The sequence below is a fragment of the Marmota marmota genome, unplaced genomic scaffold (genome assembly GCF_001458135.2).
Source record: "Marmota marmota marmota unplaced genomic scaffold, marMar, whole genome shotgun sequence".
In the NCBI taxonomy this organism is placed as follows: Eukaryota; Metazoa; Chordata; class Mammalia; order Rodentia; family Sciuridae; genus Marmota; species Marmota marmota.
Window position 1 is genome coordinate 77,506,826 of NW_026000026.1, and position 13,946 is coordinate 77,520,771.

At 40.7% G+C, this 13,946-nt stretch overlaps 1 protein-coding gene across 1 annotated transcript in view; it reads right to left on the reverse strand.

Moving 5' to 3' along the window:
• The window catches only part of LOC107153732 (serine/threonine-protein phosphatase 2A 55 kDa regulatory subunit B beta isoform), a 112,404-nt gene extending 107,306 nt beyond the window's left edge, over positions 1–5,098 (reverse strand). Inside the window, exon 1 of the mRNA XM_048811874.1 lies at positions 4,994–5,098. Within this exon, the coding sequence (XP_048667831.1) occupies positions 4,994–5,098 (105 nt within the window). The remainder of the gene's footprint in view (positions 1–4,993) is intronic.
• Positions 5,099–13,946: the final 8,848 nt, after the last annotated feature.

Below are 13,946 nucleotides of genomic sequence, written 5' to 3' on the forward strand. Positions count from 1 at the left end.
ACAGTAAGAAGTCACAGCACAACTTAAGGTAACACATTCCCGCCATAGCCCCATATTCAAGAGATCTCTGGTGCTTGAATGAAGGACAAATTGAACACTAAACGTGTTGTGTTCTTTTAAAAACTCTAGATGAGTCTAAGGAAATGAAGGATACGGTAGAAAAAGAGTTGAAATTTTTCTCCTGAAACACGAGGTCTCTATATCAAAAATAAAGGTGCTTCTGCTGATAGTTCACAAGGTGTTATGCTATGCTGGTTTTCCAATAGTCTTTGCAAAGAGAGTGAAAATGTTAGAACCGAATGTGTTAATTAAAATTTGATGAATCACTTAATCTGTTTCTCTTTATGGCTGGAAATTTTGATGTTTTGAGGATTATAAAAAATTACTCTCTCTTGGATATCATGTATATTCTAAAACACTGGAAGCAGAGCAGACACACACTAGGTAAGCGGTAAAAGAGTGAATAGGCTGGTGTTGATTTTCATCATCAGCAGGACCCAACCTTTATAATAAATATTCATGAGGGTAAGATACTATAGTACACACCAACTGTTTTTTAAACATCTTTTTTCTATCCATAGACAATTGGATACTTAGAAAATCCATTATATTTGACTTAATGGGGAGTCAAATGCAGTTCATGCAGTTTAAGTACTGATGAGGAATATTAAGTGTAAGAAAATCAGCAAAGACTCAATGTTGACAGATTTATTCATTAATCCATTTATTCACTCAACATATATTCATTGGCACACTAATATGTGTCAGTACTATTACAGGTATTGGAGATCAATTAATAAAATATCTGTCCACATGGAACTTATATTCTAGTTGCATAGAAAAGGCATTTGCTGGTACATGGATGGAACTTGAGACTTTCATGCTAGTGAAATAAGCAAATCCCCAAACACCAGAGGCTAAATGTTCTCTTTTATATGCGAATGTTAACACACAATGGGGGAGGGGGCAGAATAGAAGTTCATTGGATTAGACAAAGGGGAATGCAGGGAGGGGAGGGGGCATGAAAAAAGGAAAGTGCATTTCAGAAATGGTTAGTGACTATAAACAACTCTTTCAATGAGTTTTGCTGTAGAGAGTAGCAAATAACGTTGGGGGAGGCTGTAACACAGTGGTAGAGTGCTTGCCTAGCATGCATGAGGTCCTAGCTTCAGTCTTCAGGATGAACCCCACCCCCAAAGGAAAATAAATATGGTGGAAGATGCTAAAAAAAAAGTTTTAATGATATTATAGAAACAACAGCATATTGGTGTGTTGATGAGAACATTGCAAAAGCTAGGGGAAAATAAATAGTGAAGTAGTAACAGGATAGAATTGTTAGAATTGCTAACTGAATACAGAAATGAATGCTTGAGTGAACTAACCAGTAACAAGGTTTGGTCACCAATGACAGTTGAAATAAAATTCCTACAGGCTCCATTTCCACTCACAGCAAAAGATGGATAGTAATGAAATGTTATTGAAACTCTACCTTCATATAAGGTTTAGCAAGATTCTCAGAACACTTTGTATTGTAAGAATTTCTCCCATCCATCAACATTTCATAGATGTACGTGACAGCTAGGAATGAAAAGCCTCTTGTGTCATTCTCTCTTTCTTCCTCTCCCTCTCTTCCTTCTTCTCTTTCTCTTTTGGAGCCAAGAGCAGAAAGGACCCAATTCTTTCAGTTCCCCGTTAGATAACAGAAGGGAACTGCTACCAAGCAGAAGGCTGCTTACCTGTATATTCTCTGAAGTGATAAGAAATTACACAAGATCACTTCCACATGGGTAGCCTGACCTCCTTATGGCCTTTCTTGAGCTTTCACTGTTCTTCCTAATATTCTATAGAAACAAGTCAGAAGAAGGAAAAAAAAAAAAAAGAAGAAGAAAAGAAAAACGCACTCATCCTTGACCTGCAAGAGATTTATTTATAGGCACTTTGTAAATGGCCAGATCCAGGTGATGCTGCCAGGAACTTTCCAAATGATTTGCAGACCTCCCTTCCAGGAAGTCAGTCTTTAATGGAAAACTTTTCGAGCCACACATTCCTTTACTACGGTATGACTGCAGGGAAAGGATTGGATCTGTCATGAGGAAGACACATTGGAATTAACTAGCTATTGACTTGGCTTCAAGAGATTTCAGTCTCAGAAAAACAAGGGTATTGCACAATTTAGAAAAGCAGAGTCTTTGAGACTATAATTTATTCAGTTGGCCTAAGGCATGCCAGGCATAGTACCAGACCCTAAATCTTTATCATCTGCCACATCTATGGAATTCCTACGTTGTCCAGAATCTGTGCTTTGTGTTTTACACTATGCCATTGAATTTTTACTCAAACTCCATGAGTTTAGTATCTTCATGCATTTTTCAGATGGGCAAATGGTGGCTCACAGGGTTCCAAAACCCTTAAGTTTGGAAGATGAATAGTTAAGGGAACTGAGATTTGAACCCTACTCTGGTTTCCAAGCCATCGTTTTGAGCTGGTCTCTTGAGTCCTACGTCTTTTCCCTCTACTTTCTCATGCAATGATTCTTTTTCCTGCTCTCTTTTGTCTAAAATTCCTCCTTAAAAAAACCCTTTCTTAATTTTTTACACATAGCTGTGGTAAAAATACACTTTTTAGCAGAGTGTATTTTCTGGGCTCCACTGTAACTTTGTTATCCTTGTCACTGTCCTGATACTGTAGCAAAATTTAACTCTTCAAACTCCCTAGGTTAATATGATCTCCACTGACCACTGTGCTATTTTATTTACCTGAGATATTCTTTCCACTACTTGTGCCTGTTGACATCCGCTTCTCTGTGGAGGGTGGTGATTTAAATCATGGTCTTTCTGACTCTCTAGTGGCTGCATTTGTGCTGGGAACTGCCACTGCAAAAGTGCAGGTCAAGATGGCCCAGTTGCTATGGTGATACAGGCCTAAGGAAACTGCAAATGCTCAGAGTTATCAGTAGAGGCTCTGAGTTCAGACATCAACTCCCAGAGACAGAGAAGCATAACAAGATAACCCTAATGTCTCACCAGTCCTGTGTCCTTCAGATTGCCTGCTTTGCTGAAACTTTCCCACAAATAACCCTTTGATGAAACTGACATAATAAACGTGCTGATCTAGATCTGGGTGGGTCAAGCTCTATCAGAGCTTGTCTGCCCACCTGGTGCCAACTTTTTCTATGTGCACCTGATTGTCTTTTCTTCATTCCCCATTGCTCCTGCTCATCAGTATCTCCCTAATTAACTGCTGTGGCTGAGAGATGTGAGAGCTGGGGCATTTTTCCTGGACAGTACATCCCTCCAGGGCAGATCTGATTCACTGTTATCATCTGGAGACCCAGTGTAGGAACTGGCACCCAGTAGATTTGGGAAAAAAAAACAAAACAAACAAACAACAACAACAACAAAACCTGTTGACTGAATGAAAGAAAGAAAATCAGTTTCTTCAGGACTAGCTGGAATGCCACCTATTTCATGCCGCTTTTCACAAGCTCCCTAATTAGAAAAAAAAAAACTCCTTCCTCATCATTCCTACAGCACTAAAGATACAGATTCAACACTGGCTACAATCTCAAATACATCTATTTCTTCATATGCTATCCATGACATTCTCACTCACAAGTGCTCTGCTTCTGTTTTGCTTACTGAAGTATATTTCACTAAGGCTTGAGTTCCTAATTTACTCATCTAAGTCCACTAACCACAACTGATGTTTGATGAATAAAAGAATATAAAACCTAAACTCTTCTCCAATGCGATTTACTGTTGCTCTTGACCTTTTTGGGGAAGAACTGTCACGTGCATTACATGGGCCAACAGTTCTTTGAGGATCTACAAATCCTCTCCCCATGAAGAAGCATGGATGTGTGTGTGTGAAATTCTATATCCTATTCCCAGGAGACCTCTGGAACTCCAGTGGGTTCTGAGATTATTCTGTAGTGCTCTGCCCTCAGACTTTCACCTATACAATTCTTCAGTCTGGAAACTTATTCCCTGAAAATTATTCTATTTCTCCACCCCCTTCCAAGATCCAGTTAAAAAATGGTCTCTTCTAGAATCCAAGTAAGGCCAATTTCTATTTAAAACTTCACTCATCTAGCTGGCATCTTCTTATTGAGCAAGGCTCATTTTTACTGGACTAGGGTACCAATGCTGATAGATAACTCGAATAAACTGAGAGCATGTGTTGTCTCCCTAACTACATTATAAGTTCCCTGAAGACAGAACCATATTTATTTCCTTAGTAGACTGCATCTTTCCTAGTTCCTAGTATCTCATACTCTGCATTGCAAACATGACAAAAATGGTCCACAGCTGAAGATTTAGGATTCTCATAGGGACAACTGATTGTTGGCCCATGTAATGCACATGACAGTTCTTCCCTAAATTTAGAGTCATATATGCTCCATTTTTGCCTTCAGCTTATTATTATTTTTAATTGTTCATAGCCTGGGACACCTCTGAAATAAACCAGTTCTTGAGGAAATCAAGTAGCAAGTCCATTTTCAGAAACACTGCCTCCAAGCAGAGAAGATGAGAGAGAAGAATGGAAATCAGATCATATTTCCATATCTCCAAGGACTTTACTTTTGGGGAAACATTTCAAGCGCTGAGTCCAACAGCCCGAGTTTATTGCCTTTGAAAAATATGGGAAAGCTTAGGACTTGACAAAAACAGTAACTATTAAATGCAGCAGCAAAATTCCCTTTATCCTAAGATGCACCAGAGCAGATTTTTATGATCTTGATTATGCTACATTATTTTCTGAAAAATTTTGGAAACTGTCAATATTTTATCACACAAGAGAAGGAATCAAAAGATTAGATACTAAAGATACAGATTCAATACTAGTCACCATCTCAAATGTATCTATTCCTTCAACTGAACTTAATAACAAGATGTACCAGAAGCCATCCTGTGGAAGCTTCCTGGTAATACGACCTTTTGGTACTTGACCACTGAGGAAACTGTGCGAGATGGCCCTGTCTTACCTCTCAGACCTCATCTGAAACTGTCCCTTGGCCCTCTTCTTCGCTGTTTTCCAGCCCCCCTTCTGCTTTCAGGGCCTTGAAATATCCTGATTTCCTTTTGGGGTCTTCAAACATGCTGCTTTCTCTAACCGCCTAAACTACTCCCCTTTCCTTTTCTTTGGCTACCATTTCCTCATTTTTAGAAATTTCAGTTTAAACAGGACCTCCCAAGAGAGTTCTTTCCTAAGAGCACATTTTAAGATCTATGTTGCTCTTCATAGTACCCTATATTTTCCCTTGTTTTATTTTTTGGTACTGGACATTGAACCCAGGGGTACTTTCCCACTGAGCTACATCCCTGACCCTGTTAATTTTGACACAGGTTCTCACTTAGTTGCCCAGGTTGGCTTTTAACTTGTTATCCTCCTGCTTTAGCTTACTGAGTTGCTGGGGTTATAGGCGTGGGCCACTGTGCCTGGCCTATTCTTTCTCTTTAAAGCACCCATCAGAGTATCATTTTGTATTTGTTTGGGTGTTTACTGTTCCTGTCTGTCTCCCTGGTAAGACTGTATTAACCAGGGCAGGCATCATAGCTGATATTTTGCCATGGTGTTCCTGGCTCCTAGTCCAATATATGACACTTACGAAATGCATAATCAGTGTTCAATGAAAGTATGTATTCTTAAAATATTAATGGTTGTTGCTTATCATTTGGGTTTATATCCTCTAATATTTTCTTACACAAACTAGATATAACAGACCTATGGAATAATGAAACATTTAAAACTAATTAAATACATTTGCCCTATTCTCTTTATTAAGATCTATTCTTAGCCTATCATATCCATGAAAACACATGCGTAGACAGACACATCCTTCTGATACGAAATTCTAGCCTTTATCTAAAAAGAGTCTCTTCCTTTTTAACTTTCAGGAAGAAAGGCGATGGAACACCAGAGACTGGGTGGGAAGATCTTTCCATGCCAAGAAGTCTGACCCAGTGAACTATTTCAGTCACACACGCAGTTTGAGTTGGATTGTCGGGTCGCTGAGAGGGGATTTCTGGATTAGACAGTTCATTAGTGGCTGAGCCAGCTTTGGGGCCTGCCCGTCTTTGCTGTGCATGCCTGGTGTTAGCAAAGTGACACATGAAGGCTGCTTGAGTGAGAGCTGCTAGTGAGCCTCACAGAACAACGGCTGAAACTGAAGCTATTCAGAGGCATCCACCACACCTGAGGCTCAGCAGCCGAAAAAGAGGTTTGCTGCCAAATGAAAACTATTTATTGAGCATCTTCTATGCACCTAACCTAGGACTTAGTCTTGAAAAAATAATTCTAAGAGGTGATCAATAGCAACTCCCACTTCAAGTTAGAGTTTCAACATATACTAGCTGGTTAATCTTGGGTATAGGATGAACCTCACTCTTCTCCCCCTTAACCTAATCTGTAAAGTGAGGATGATGAATAAATAACATGAATAAATTTCTGCAGGAGGGGTGCCTAACACACAGAAGCACTAAATGTTAAAAACCATTTTACCTAGAAGTAATAATGTGGACATTAACAGGATGATTCAATTTAGAAAGATACATCAGCTCTGCCATTTACAAGTGAGTTACACTCGAGTTCTCTGAACCTCAGTTTCTCTAGCTATAAAATAAGGATAATACTGGTATCACTTTGGAAGGGAATCAGGAGGATTAAAAGGGATAAGGAGGGTGAGGAGCTTAGTGTGATGCCTGGCACATTGTAGATCCTTAATAACTAGGACAATTTGTTGGTATTCCTCCCAGTGACTCATTCCCCTGGATCCCAGAAAGACTCCCCAGCTCCACACAGTGGGACCAAGCAGCCTGACTGCAGTGAACAGGTCATCTCATCAGCAGAGTCATTTTATTTGGGTTTTTAAAAATTTATCAACACTGCAATGTTAGCCCACACAAAGTTTTCTAGTTTCTTTGAATGAATTGCCAACATTTAAAAATTATGAAGTTTCATTTTTTAAATTTTCAGTTTCTTTAGAAAAATAAAAGATTGGCATCATTGGCATCATTGGGCCATTTCCATATGGCCATTCCTGGCTCCAGCTGGGAAGCAGCGGCCACCCCCTATAAAAGTACACAGGGTCTTGAATTTCCTGCATCTCCTACCATTCCCTAGCACCCCAGCCTAGGGTTCCCCTTTAACTCTCTGTATGCATCTTTTATGTAGTTTGGCCTCTGTAGACACCTGAGTCAGCAGCTGCTGTTCTTGACTGGTGGCTGATACCCACTGCAAATCAGTCTCACTACAAGTCCATGTGCAAGGAAGCAACACCTTTGCCTACCTGGATTTGGGCCATTTTTATGCACTGGCAAGCATAAATACAAGATGAGGGAAGAGCTGATCCATAGTGGAAGGCTGGCTTCCACTGAGCTGAGCACTTCCTGGAGAACAAGTTGACCACAGAAATTCACCATTAACTCACCCTGAACCTTCTTCAGTTTCCCTGAAGGTAGAAGATACGGGACAAAGGATAGGGTGCTTCAAAACAGTGCTTTAGAGCCAAGTTAAGATACACCTTGTAGATTTTATGAGTCTCTTGAGATGCGGTGCCTTGGGAGAAAAATGTCAGACACTTCTGGGAAATAGCTCCTGCATTATCCCTCATATTGAGGGCTTATCTGGGCAAATTGCAGATTCAGAAAAATTTATCCACAATTTGTACATTTAATGTGTTTATTAAATACCTACTTTGTGCCAGGCACTGTTCTGGGTATTAGGGATTCAGTATTGCAGGCAATACCCCTGAACTTGGGCAACTTACTTTAGAGTACAGTAGAATGCTTCACTGTTTCCAAGTTCATCAGACTTTAGAATGCTACTGAGAAATATTGCTTTATGCATAGTTCATAGCCCATTACAGATCTTGTCTCCAAAGGCCCTTCACGATAGAGACAGAATGGAGATTTTCGCTACTATTAATGCATAGAAACGTAAGGCCACTCTAGAACATTTCTTAGAGACACAATATATTTCTTGAAAAGTCAAGGAACCCATTAGGGCAGCCTTAATTGGGAAGAACCACAGCCTCCTTGGGGCTTCAGATTAGACAAAGGTTTCTGAGAAGTCACATGAAGGGTTAATTTGACTTTCACGTCTGAAGTGGAGCTGCTTTTCTCCACCTCAAATACAACACGGTTGGAAATGTATTTGTTTTGCACTGTTTAATCTTCTGCATCACCCACTGTTGATTAGATTTAATTAATTTATGTTTCTAATGAATTTAGAAACTCTCAATGCTGTAGCAGGAACATTTTCAGATAGCATCTGGCCACCAAATGGATTGATTACCTTGTCTGTAAAAGTCTTTCAAACATCTGGGGCCTGATTTTGTGAAATATCCAGAAGCTCTTTCAGAGGTAAGAAAACCCACCCCGAATATGGAGTGGGGAGAGCAAGGGGGTGCTGGAAATAGGTAGAGTTTGCTTTGATTTGCAAATCTGGATCCTGGCACTCCTCCAACATGAAATCACATTTTGCCACTCTTTGGCATGGTTTCAATGGCACCAAATAGACTGATCTGAATCTATTTTGTTCAACATAATCAGAATCCACCAGGCCCAAACCCGGGCTGCCACCCTGTGAACTTTTTTGGCACTTCCTTCCATATGGAAGCTCCCACTGATCATTAAGATGAAACATTTACAGAAAACATTTAGAGAGAAGCACTTTGCTCTCATTCATTCAACAAACATTTATTGGGGGCCCACTGTGTGCCTGGAACTGAGCCACGTGCACCTCTTCATTAGCTGCTCTTGGCAACAACCCCGAAGGATGGGCAGACACTGCTTTCCTGTTCCCATAACATGACCGGGTAAGATAAAAAAAAATTTATAACTAAAGTTAATCTGAGCATTACTAATAAAGGATGGAAAGATGCATGTACACACACATACACACGCGCACACAGGGTCTCCATGAAGCAACTTAATACATTAACTCATTTGACTCTCACAATAAAACTATAAGGTAGATATCATTATTATTACCCCCATTTTACAGATGAGATTACTGAGGCTCCAGGAGCTTATGTGACTTGCCCACAGCTTTTCAAGCCAGCTTCTGGCAGAGCCTGCCTTCTAACTTGAGAGCCTTTGCTCTTAACCACTAGGCTACCACCCTTCAGATACCATTTACTGAAGACTACTATGTATTAGATACTATCCTAGGGGTTTTATTGCACTATTTTAAAATTTATATTTGCACGTTACACAGTGAGCCCTGTTATTCCTAGACAAGGAAGCTGAAGCTCAGAAACATTAAATTACCTGTTGAAGTCACAAGGAGCGCTTGCAACAGGGCTAGGGCCTAACTCAGATCTGCATGGCTTCAAAGACCACTTTCTGCTTATGGAGTTACCCTGCTGCTCAATGGGAGAAAAAGAGAGCTCAACAGCTCTGTCAAAGCTGCACCAGGACTGGTTGGGCAAGTCAGAAGGGCTGGTGGCCTGCCTGCTTTGCACAGCCTAATCCACTCCAGAAAAAGAGGAACTAAAGAATGTACAGAGAAGAAAGCAGCTCATCCCCAAGAGGCAGGTCAAAGATGTTGGAAATTTCATTGCCTGACTGGTTTTTCTGGCTCAAGTTCAAAGCGAAATGACTGACAACCAGGTGGCTGCCCATAATATAAACTACAATAAAAAGCCTGTAACACTGAACATCTGAAAATTTCTGAACAATGAATGCAGACTGTTGCACAATCAAGCTGCCATGGTCAGATGCTGGTGTTGAAGAAATGTCTTTTGACATGGTTCCTGTGACGATATAGTTTTTTGAGCCTGGCTATTTCTCTTGTTGGCAAAATCTATTCCTTTCCACTCCTCTCTTGCCACTGCCTTTACACAGACTAGTCTTCTGTGTTCTCTGGACCTTTCTACCTGCTCCCTCTCTGCTTGGAGCCACCCCTAACGGAATCTTCCCCTTGGTATGGCTGCCCCCTATCCATCCTCAGGCTGGAATCTCTTCCTCTAGGAAGCTTCCCTGCTCTGGGTTAGACACCCATTTTAGGTGAAACTTCGATTTCCTCTTATTTCACTGGAAAGTAACTGCTGGTGTTTTCCTTGGGAGAATATATGTTGACTACCACTGTATCCCCAGTGAACAAGTCTGGTACATGATAGGTACCCAATGGGGAGTTGACTGGATGCATGGAGGAGGGAGGGATCGTGAACCCCACCATGCCCTCTTGGCTGGACTTCCTGTGTGAAATCTCCCAGCTCTATACTCCGTCACATCCCAGAAGTCATGAATTTCCTTTTAAACTCTCATCACACCACATCCCTTTTTATTACTTCCCTTTGAACACTTGAATAGAAGCCAGAATGGTGGTGATCTCTGGGGAAGGAAGAAGTTAAGTAAGAGGGGTGCATGAGAAACCTCATGGAGTCCTAGAAGTGTGCTGTGCCTTGATTTGGGTAATGGTGAGGTGGGTGTATACAGGTGTGAGAAGCATTGAGAAGAACCGCAGACAGCAATGCTCTTCACCGCAAGTGGTTACTATCTTGATACAAAGGAATCGAGCCTTTGAAGGCTTGCCTGTGTTGACAGCATCGAATCCAGACCTCAGTGCCCCCATGTTCAAGGCTCTTCACCAACTGGCCTAACTATCAACCTACCTATTCAAACTCACTTTTCTGAAACACACACCCTGATCTTCTCAATCTCTACACTTCTCATTAATCTCTTATTTCTGAACTCTTGACTATTTTGTCTGGTTCATTTATCCATGCCAAGATTTCCTGAAGACAGTAAGCTCTGTGAAGGCAGGCATTTTACCTAATTTTTTCATTATTATTTTTGGCAAAGTGCCTGGCACAACAGTAGGCTCCCAATACATATTTGTTGTGGATATACTGAGGGCCTACTGATGCCCAGTACCTTGGAAGCTATGAGTTTGCAGAGATTTCAAAGACAGGTTGTTTTTGTCCTCTAGAATAATTTTTTTCACCCCTAGAATCAGGAATTGAATCCAGGGCTGCTTAAAACTGAGCCACGTCCCCATTCCTTTTTAAAATATTTTATTTAGAGACAGGGTCTCATTGAGTTGCTTAGGACCTTGCTGAGGCTGGCTTTGAACTTGTGATCCTCTTGCCTCAGCCTCCCGAGCCCCTGGGATTACAGATGTGCACTACCGTGCCCATCTTAGAATGAAAACTTAATGGTGTTGTTAAGACCATGAACTTAGGACTCATATAAAGTTTCAAACCCAGGTTTTGCAGCTTACAGGCTTTTACGACCCAGTGCAATAAACTGTCATCACACAAACTCAGTTTCCTCATCTGTAAAACAGGGACTTTCTCACAGGGCAGTCATGAGAATCACACAAGAATATAAACAGGTATTCTATTAGTTAACGTTTATTGAGTGAGTCATTTTGCTAAACAAAACATAATCATACCCAAATAAAAGTCCATGCTCTTGATATGATTATGCAAATGATCCAGCAGGGTTATTGGCTCACAGGAAACACTTAACACATGGTAGAAATTATTATCAGAGCTATTAAATAAAAATAAATTAGAAGGTAAAAATGTAGAAAGCTAGAAGAGTGAACTCATTGTGAGATAGATCCATGTGCACACAAACAGTGAATTTCATCCATAAGGAATTCCTTGGGGAAATTCCATCACATCCCATTAACACAGTCCCAAAGGCAAAAGCTGGCCTCTGATCTTTACATATTTAATATCTTTGAAAAAATTCCAAAACCATAATCATCTTGAAATGGTCCGCAAAGGCAAGTGTATCCCGGAGTTGCAAAGGCATGCTAGTCTAGTTCTTGCTCACATAGTTCTTTAATCATCCTCATTCCTGGTGCTTGCCTTCAAACTGGTGACCTTAGGATAGCTCTTTGATTGCACAACAGGATTTTGACAGTTAGGAAAGGAGAACACCGAGGAACAAGTTCTCAGTGTGTTTCTACACATTCATTTACAAGACAACAGTTTAATAATTCTAATTCATATACACGCTATTCGTGCAATCAATAATTCATAGCGATGCCTCTGCAGCATTTTTAGTGACAACAGAAAGGGCAAGATGTTTCTTCTCTTCCGTTCGCCCTCCTTTCTTCACTTAGTCATGCCTGGAGCCTGGAGAGTACAGAATCTTAAGAAAACAGTTTCCATGGTGATTCTTCCTTTGAGTACCCAACTGTATTTCACTCTTTCTGGAGTGAATTAATGCTTCTTATTGCTTTCATGCTAAATATATTGAAGATTAGATTTGAATTTCTCTGCAGCGATTCGGTTTTATCAGGAAAATAGAAAATAAAAACACACCATGAAAAAACTGCATCTTTCTGCCCCTACACAATCAGAAAGGGTGGGAGGGGGAAAGCCATTTCAGAAAAAAATAAAAAAAAATATCAGCCACTACAGGGAAATTGATGCAGGTTTCTGGAAGCTAGGATATGTGTGTATGCATCTCAATGTTGGAAAAATAGTCTTTGGAGGAAATACTCTTAATTCCTCCATATGTTTAAGGTGATATAAGTGGACCATAAGACAAAGTTAGATGAAATACCCAGATTCTTAATTTACCATACTCTTCTCAGTACAGAAAATACAGACTGTGTCTAGCACAAGGAAATCTTCAAATCTGCCCTATCATACCTGCTTTATATTCTATTAGTTTTTTGCTTTCTCTGAAATATAAATAACTGGGCTTCTTGTCAAAACAGTCAGAAACCCTCTTAAGACTCTCACAGCACCCTAAATTTTCTGAAATAGAATCTACTGCACTGATGCTTACCAACCACTTGTTCAGGTCCCACACTAGATTCTAAAGGGCAGGGCCTGCGTCTGTCTTGTTCACTGATGTACCCTTGTGTTTAGCACAGCACATAGGGGAACTGAAAATTATATCAAAAACACTATGAGAGGGAACTTTGAGGCACCCAAGTCTCCTTTGAAAATAAATCATGAGTGGCTGATAGGTTGGCTGGAGGTAGAAACTTAGGTGAATCAGAAACACATCTTAGCCAAGACGGTCTCCCCTTCCCTGAGTGCTGTCTTTCCTGTCTTGAAGGCCACAAAGGGCTAAAGGGAAGAATCTGGGTGGGGGAGGAGGAGGAGCAAAGAGCAGGTACCATCCAGTGAAGGAGCCTTCACCACAAAACTTTCTCTCCCACATAGCTTAGAGTGGAGCCAACCCCAGGCACCAAGTGACTAGGAAGAAAACTAGGATTTCAGCCAATTTGAGCTGATCAGTGAGTATTTAGTATCTACATTAAATGAGGAAGGACTCCTAGATGCTGTTAGGGACATAGAACTGAGTGTGAGAAATTCATAGTATAGAAGGAACTCTCTTGGGATCATTGTAGGAGGGCATGGCTTAGTACAAACATGACACTCCTGATTATTAACAATGACAACAATATGCATTAAGTGAGTTGCTAGGCACATTTCTAAGCACCCTGTACTCATGAACTTATTTGATCCTCATAGCAAACCTACGTGCTAGTAATATATATATATTATATATATATATTTGGGGGGTTAACATATAAAGAAATCAAGACTTAGACCAGTTGCCTAGCATCCTACAGGCAGTTAGTGTGGGTGTAAATCTTAGCTGCACCACTATCTGGGTGTGAATTGAGCACACCTTGAGCCGGTATCTCAATTGCTCATTTCCCATAGCCTCCTTTACTGTGTAAATTACCCACTCCATTATGTCCAGAAATGCCACAGGGCAATCATCAGTTTGCAGAGAGGGCCACTTAAAATTCTAGATTTCAACAGGAAAGCCCTTCCGGTAGCTGTGGAAATGCCAGATGTACGTGTGCTTGTGACTATAGTGTGGAGGATGGTGCGACTTCCCTGAGAGGGGATAACTGGAGGATTGCTGAGTGCTGGCCTTCATCATGTACAGGTGACATCGCCAGGCTTCTGAGATGGCTCTACAATGGGGTTCTTTTGGAACTTCACTTTCTAAACCATC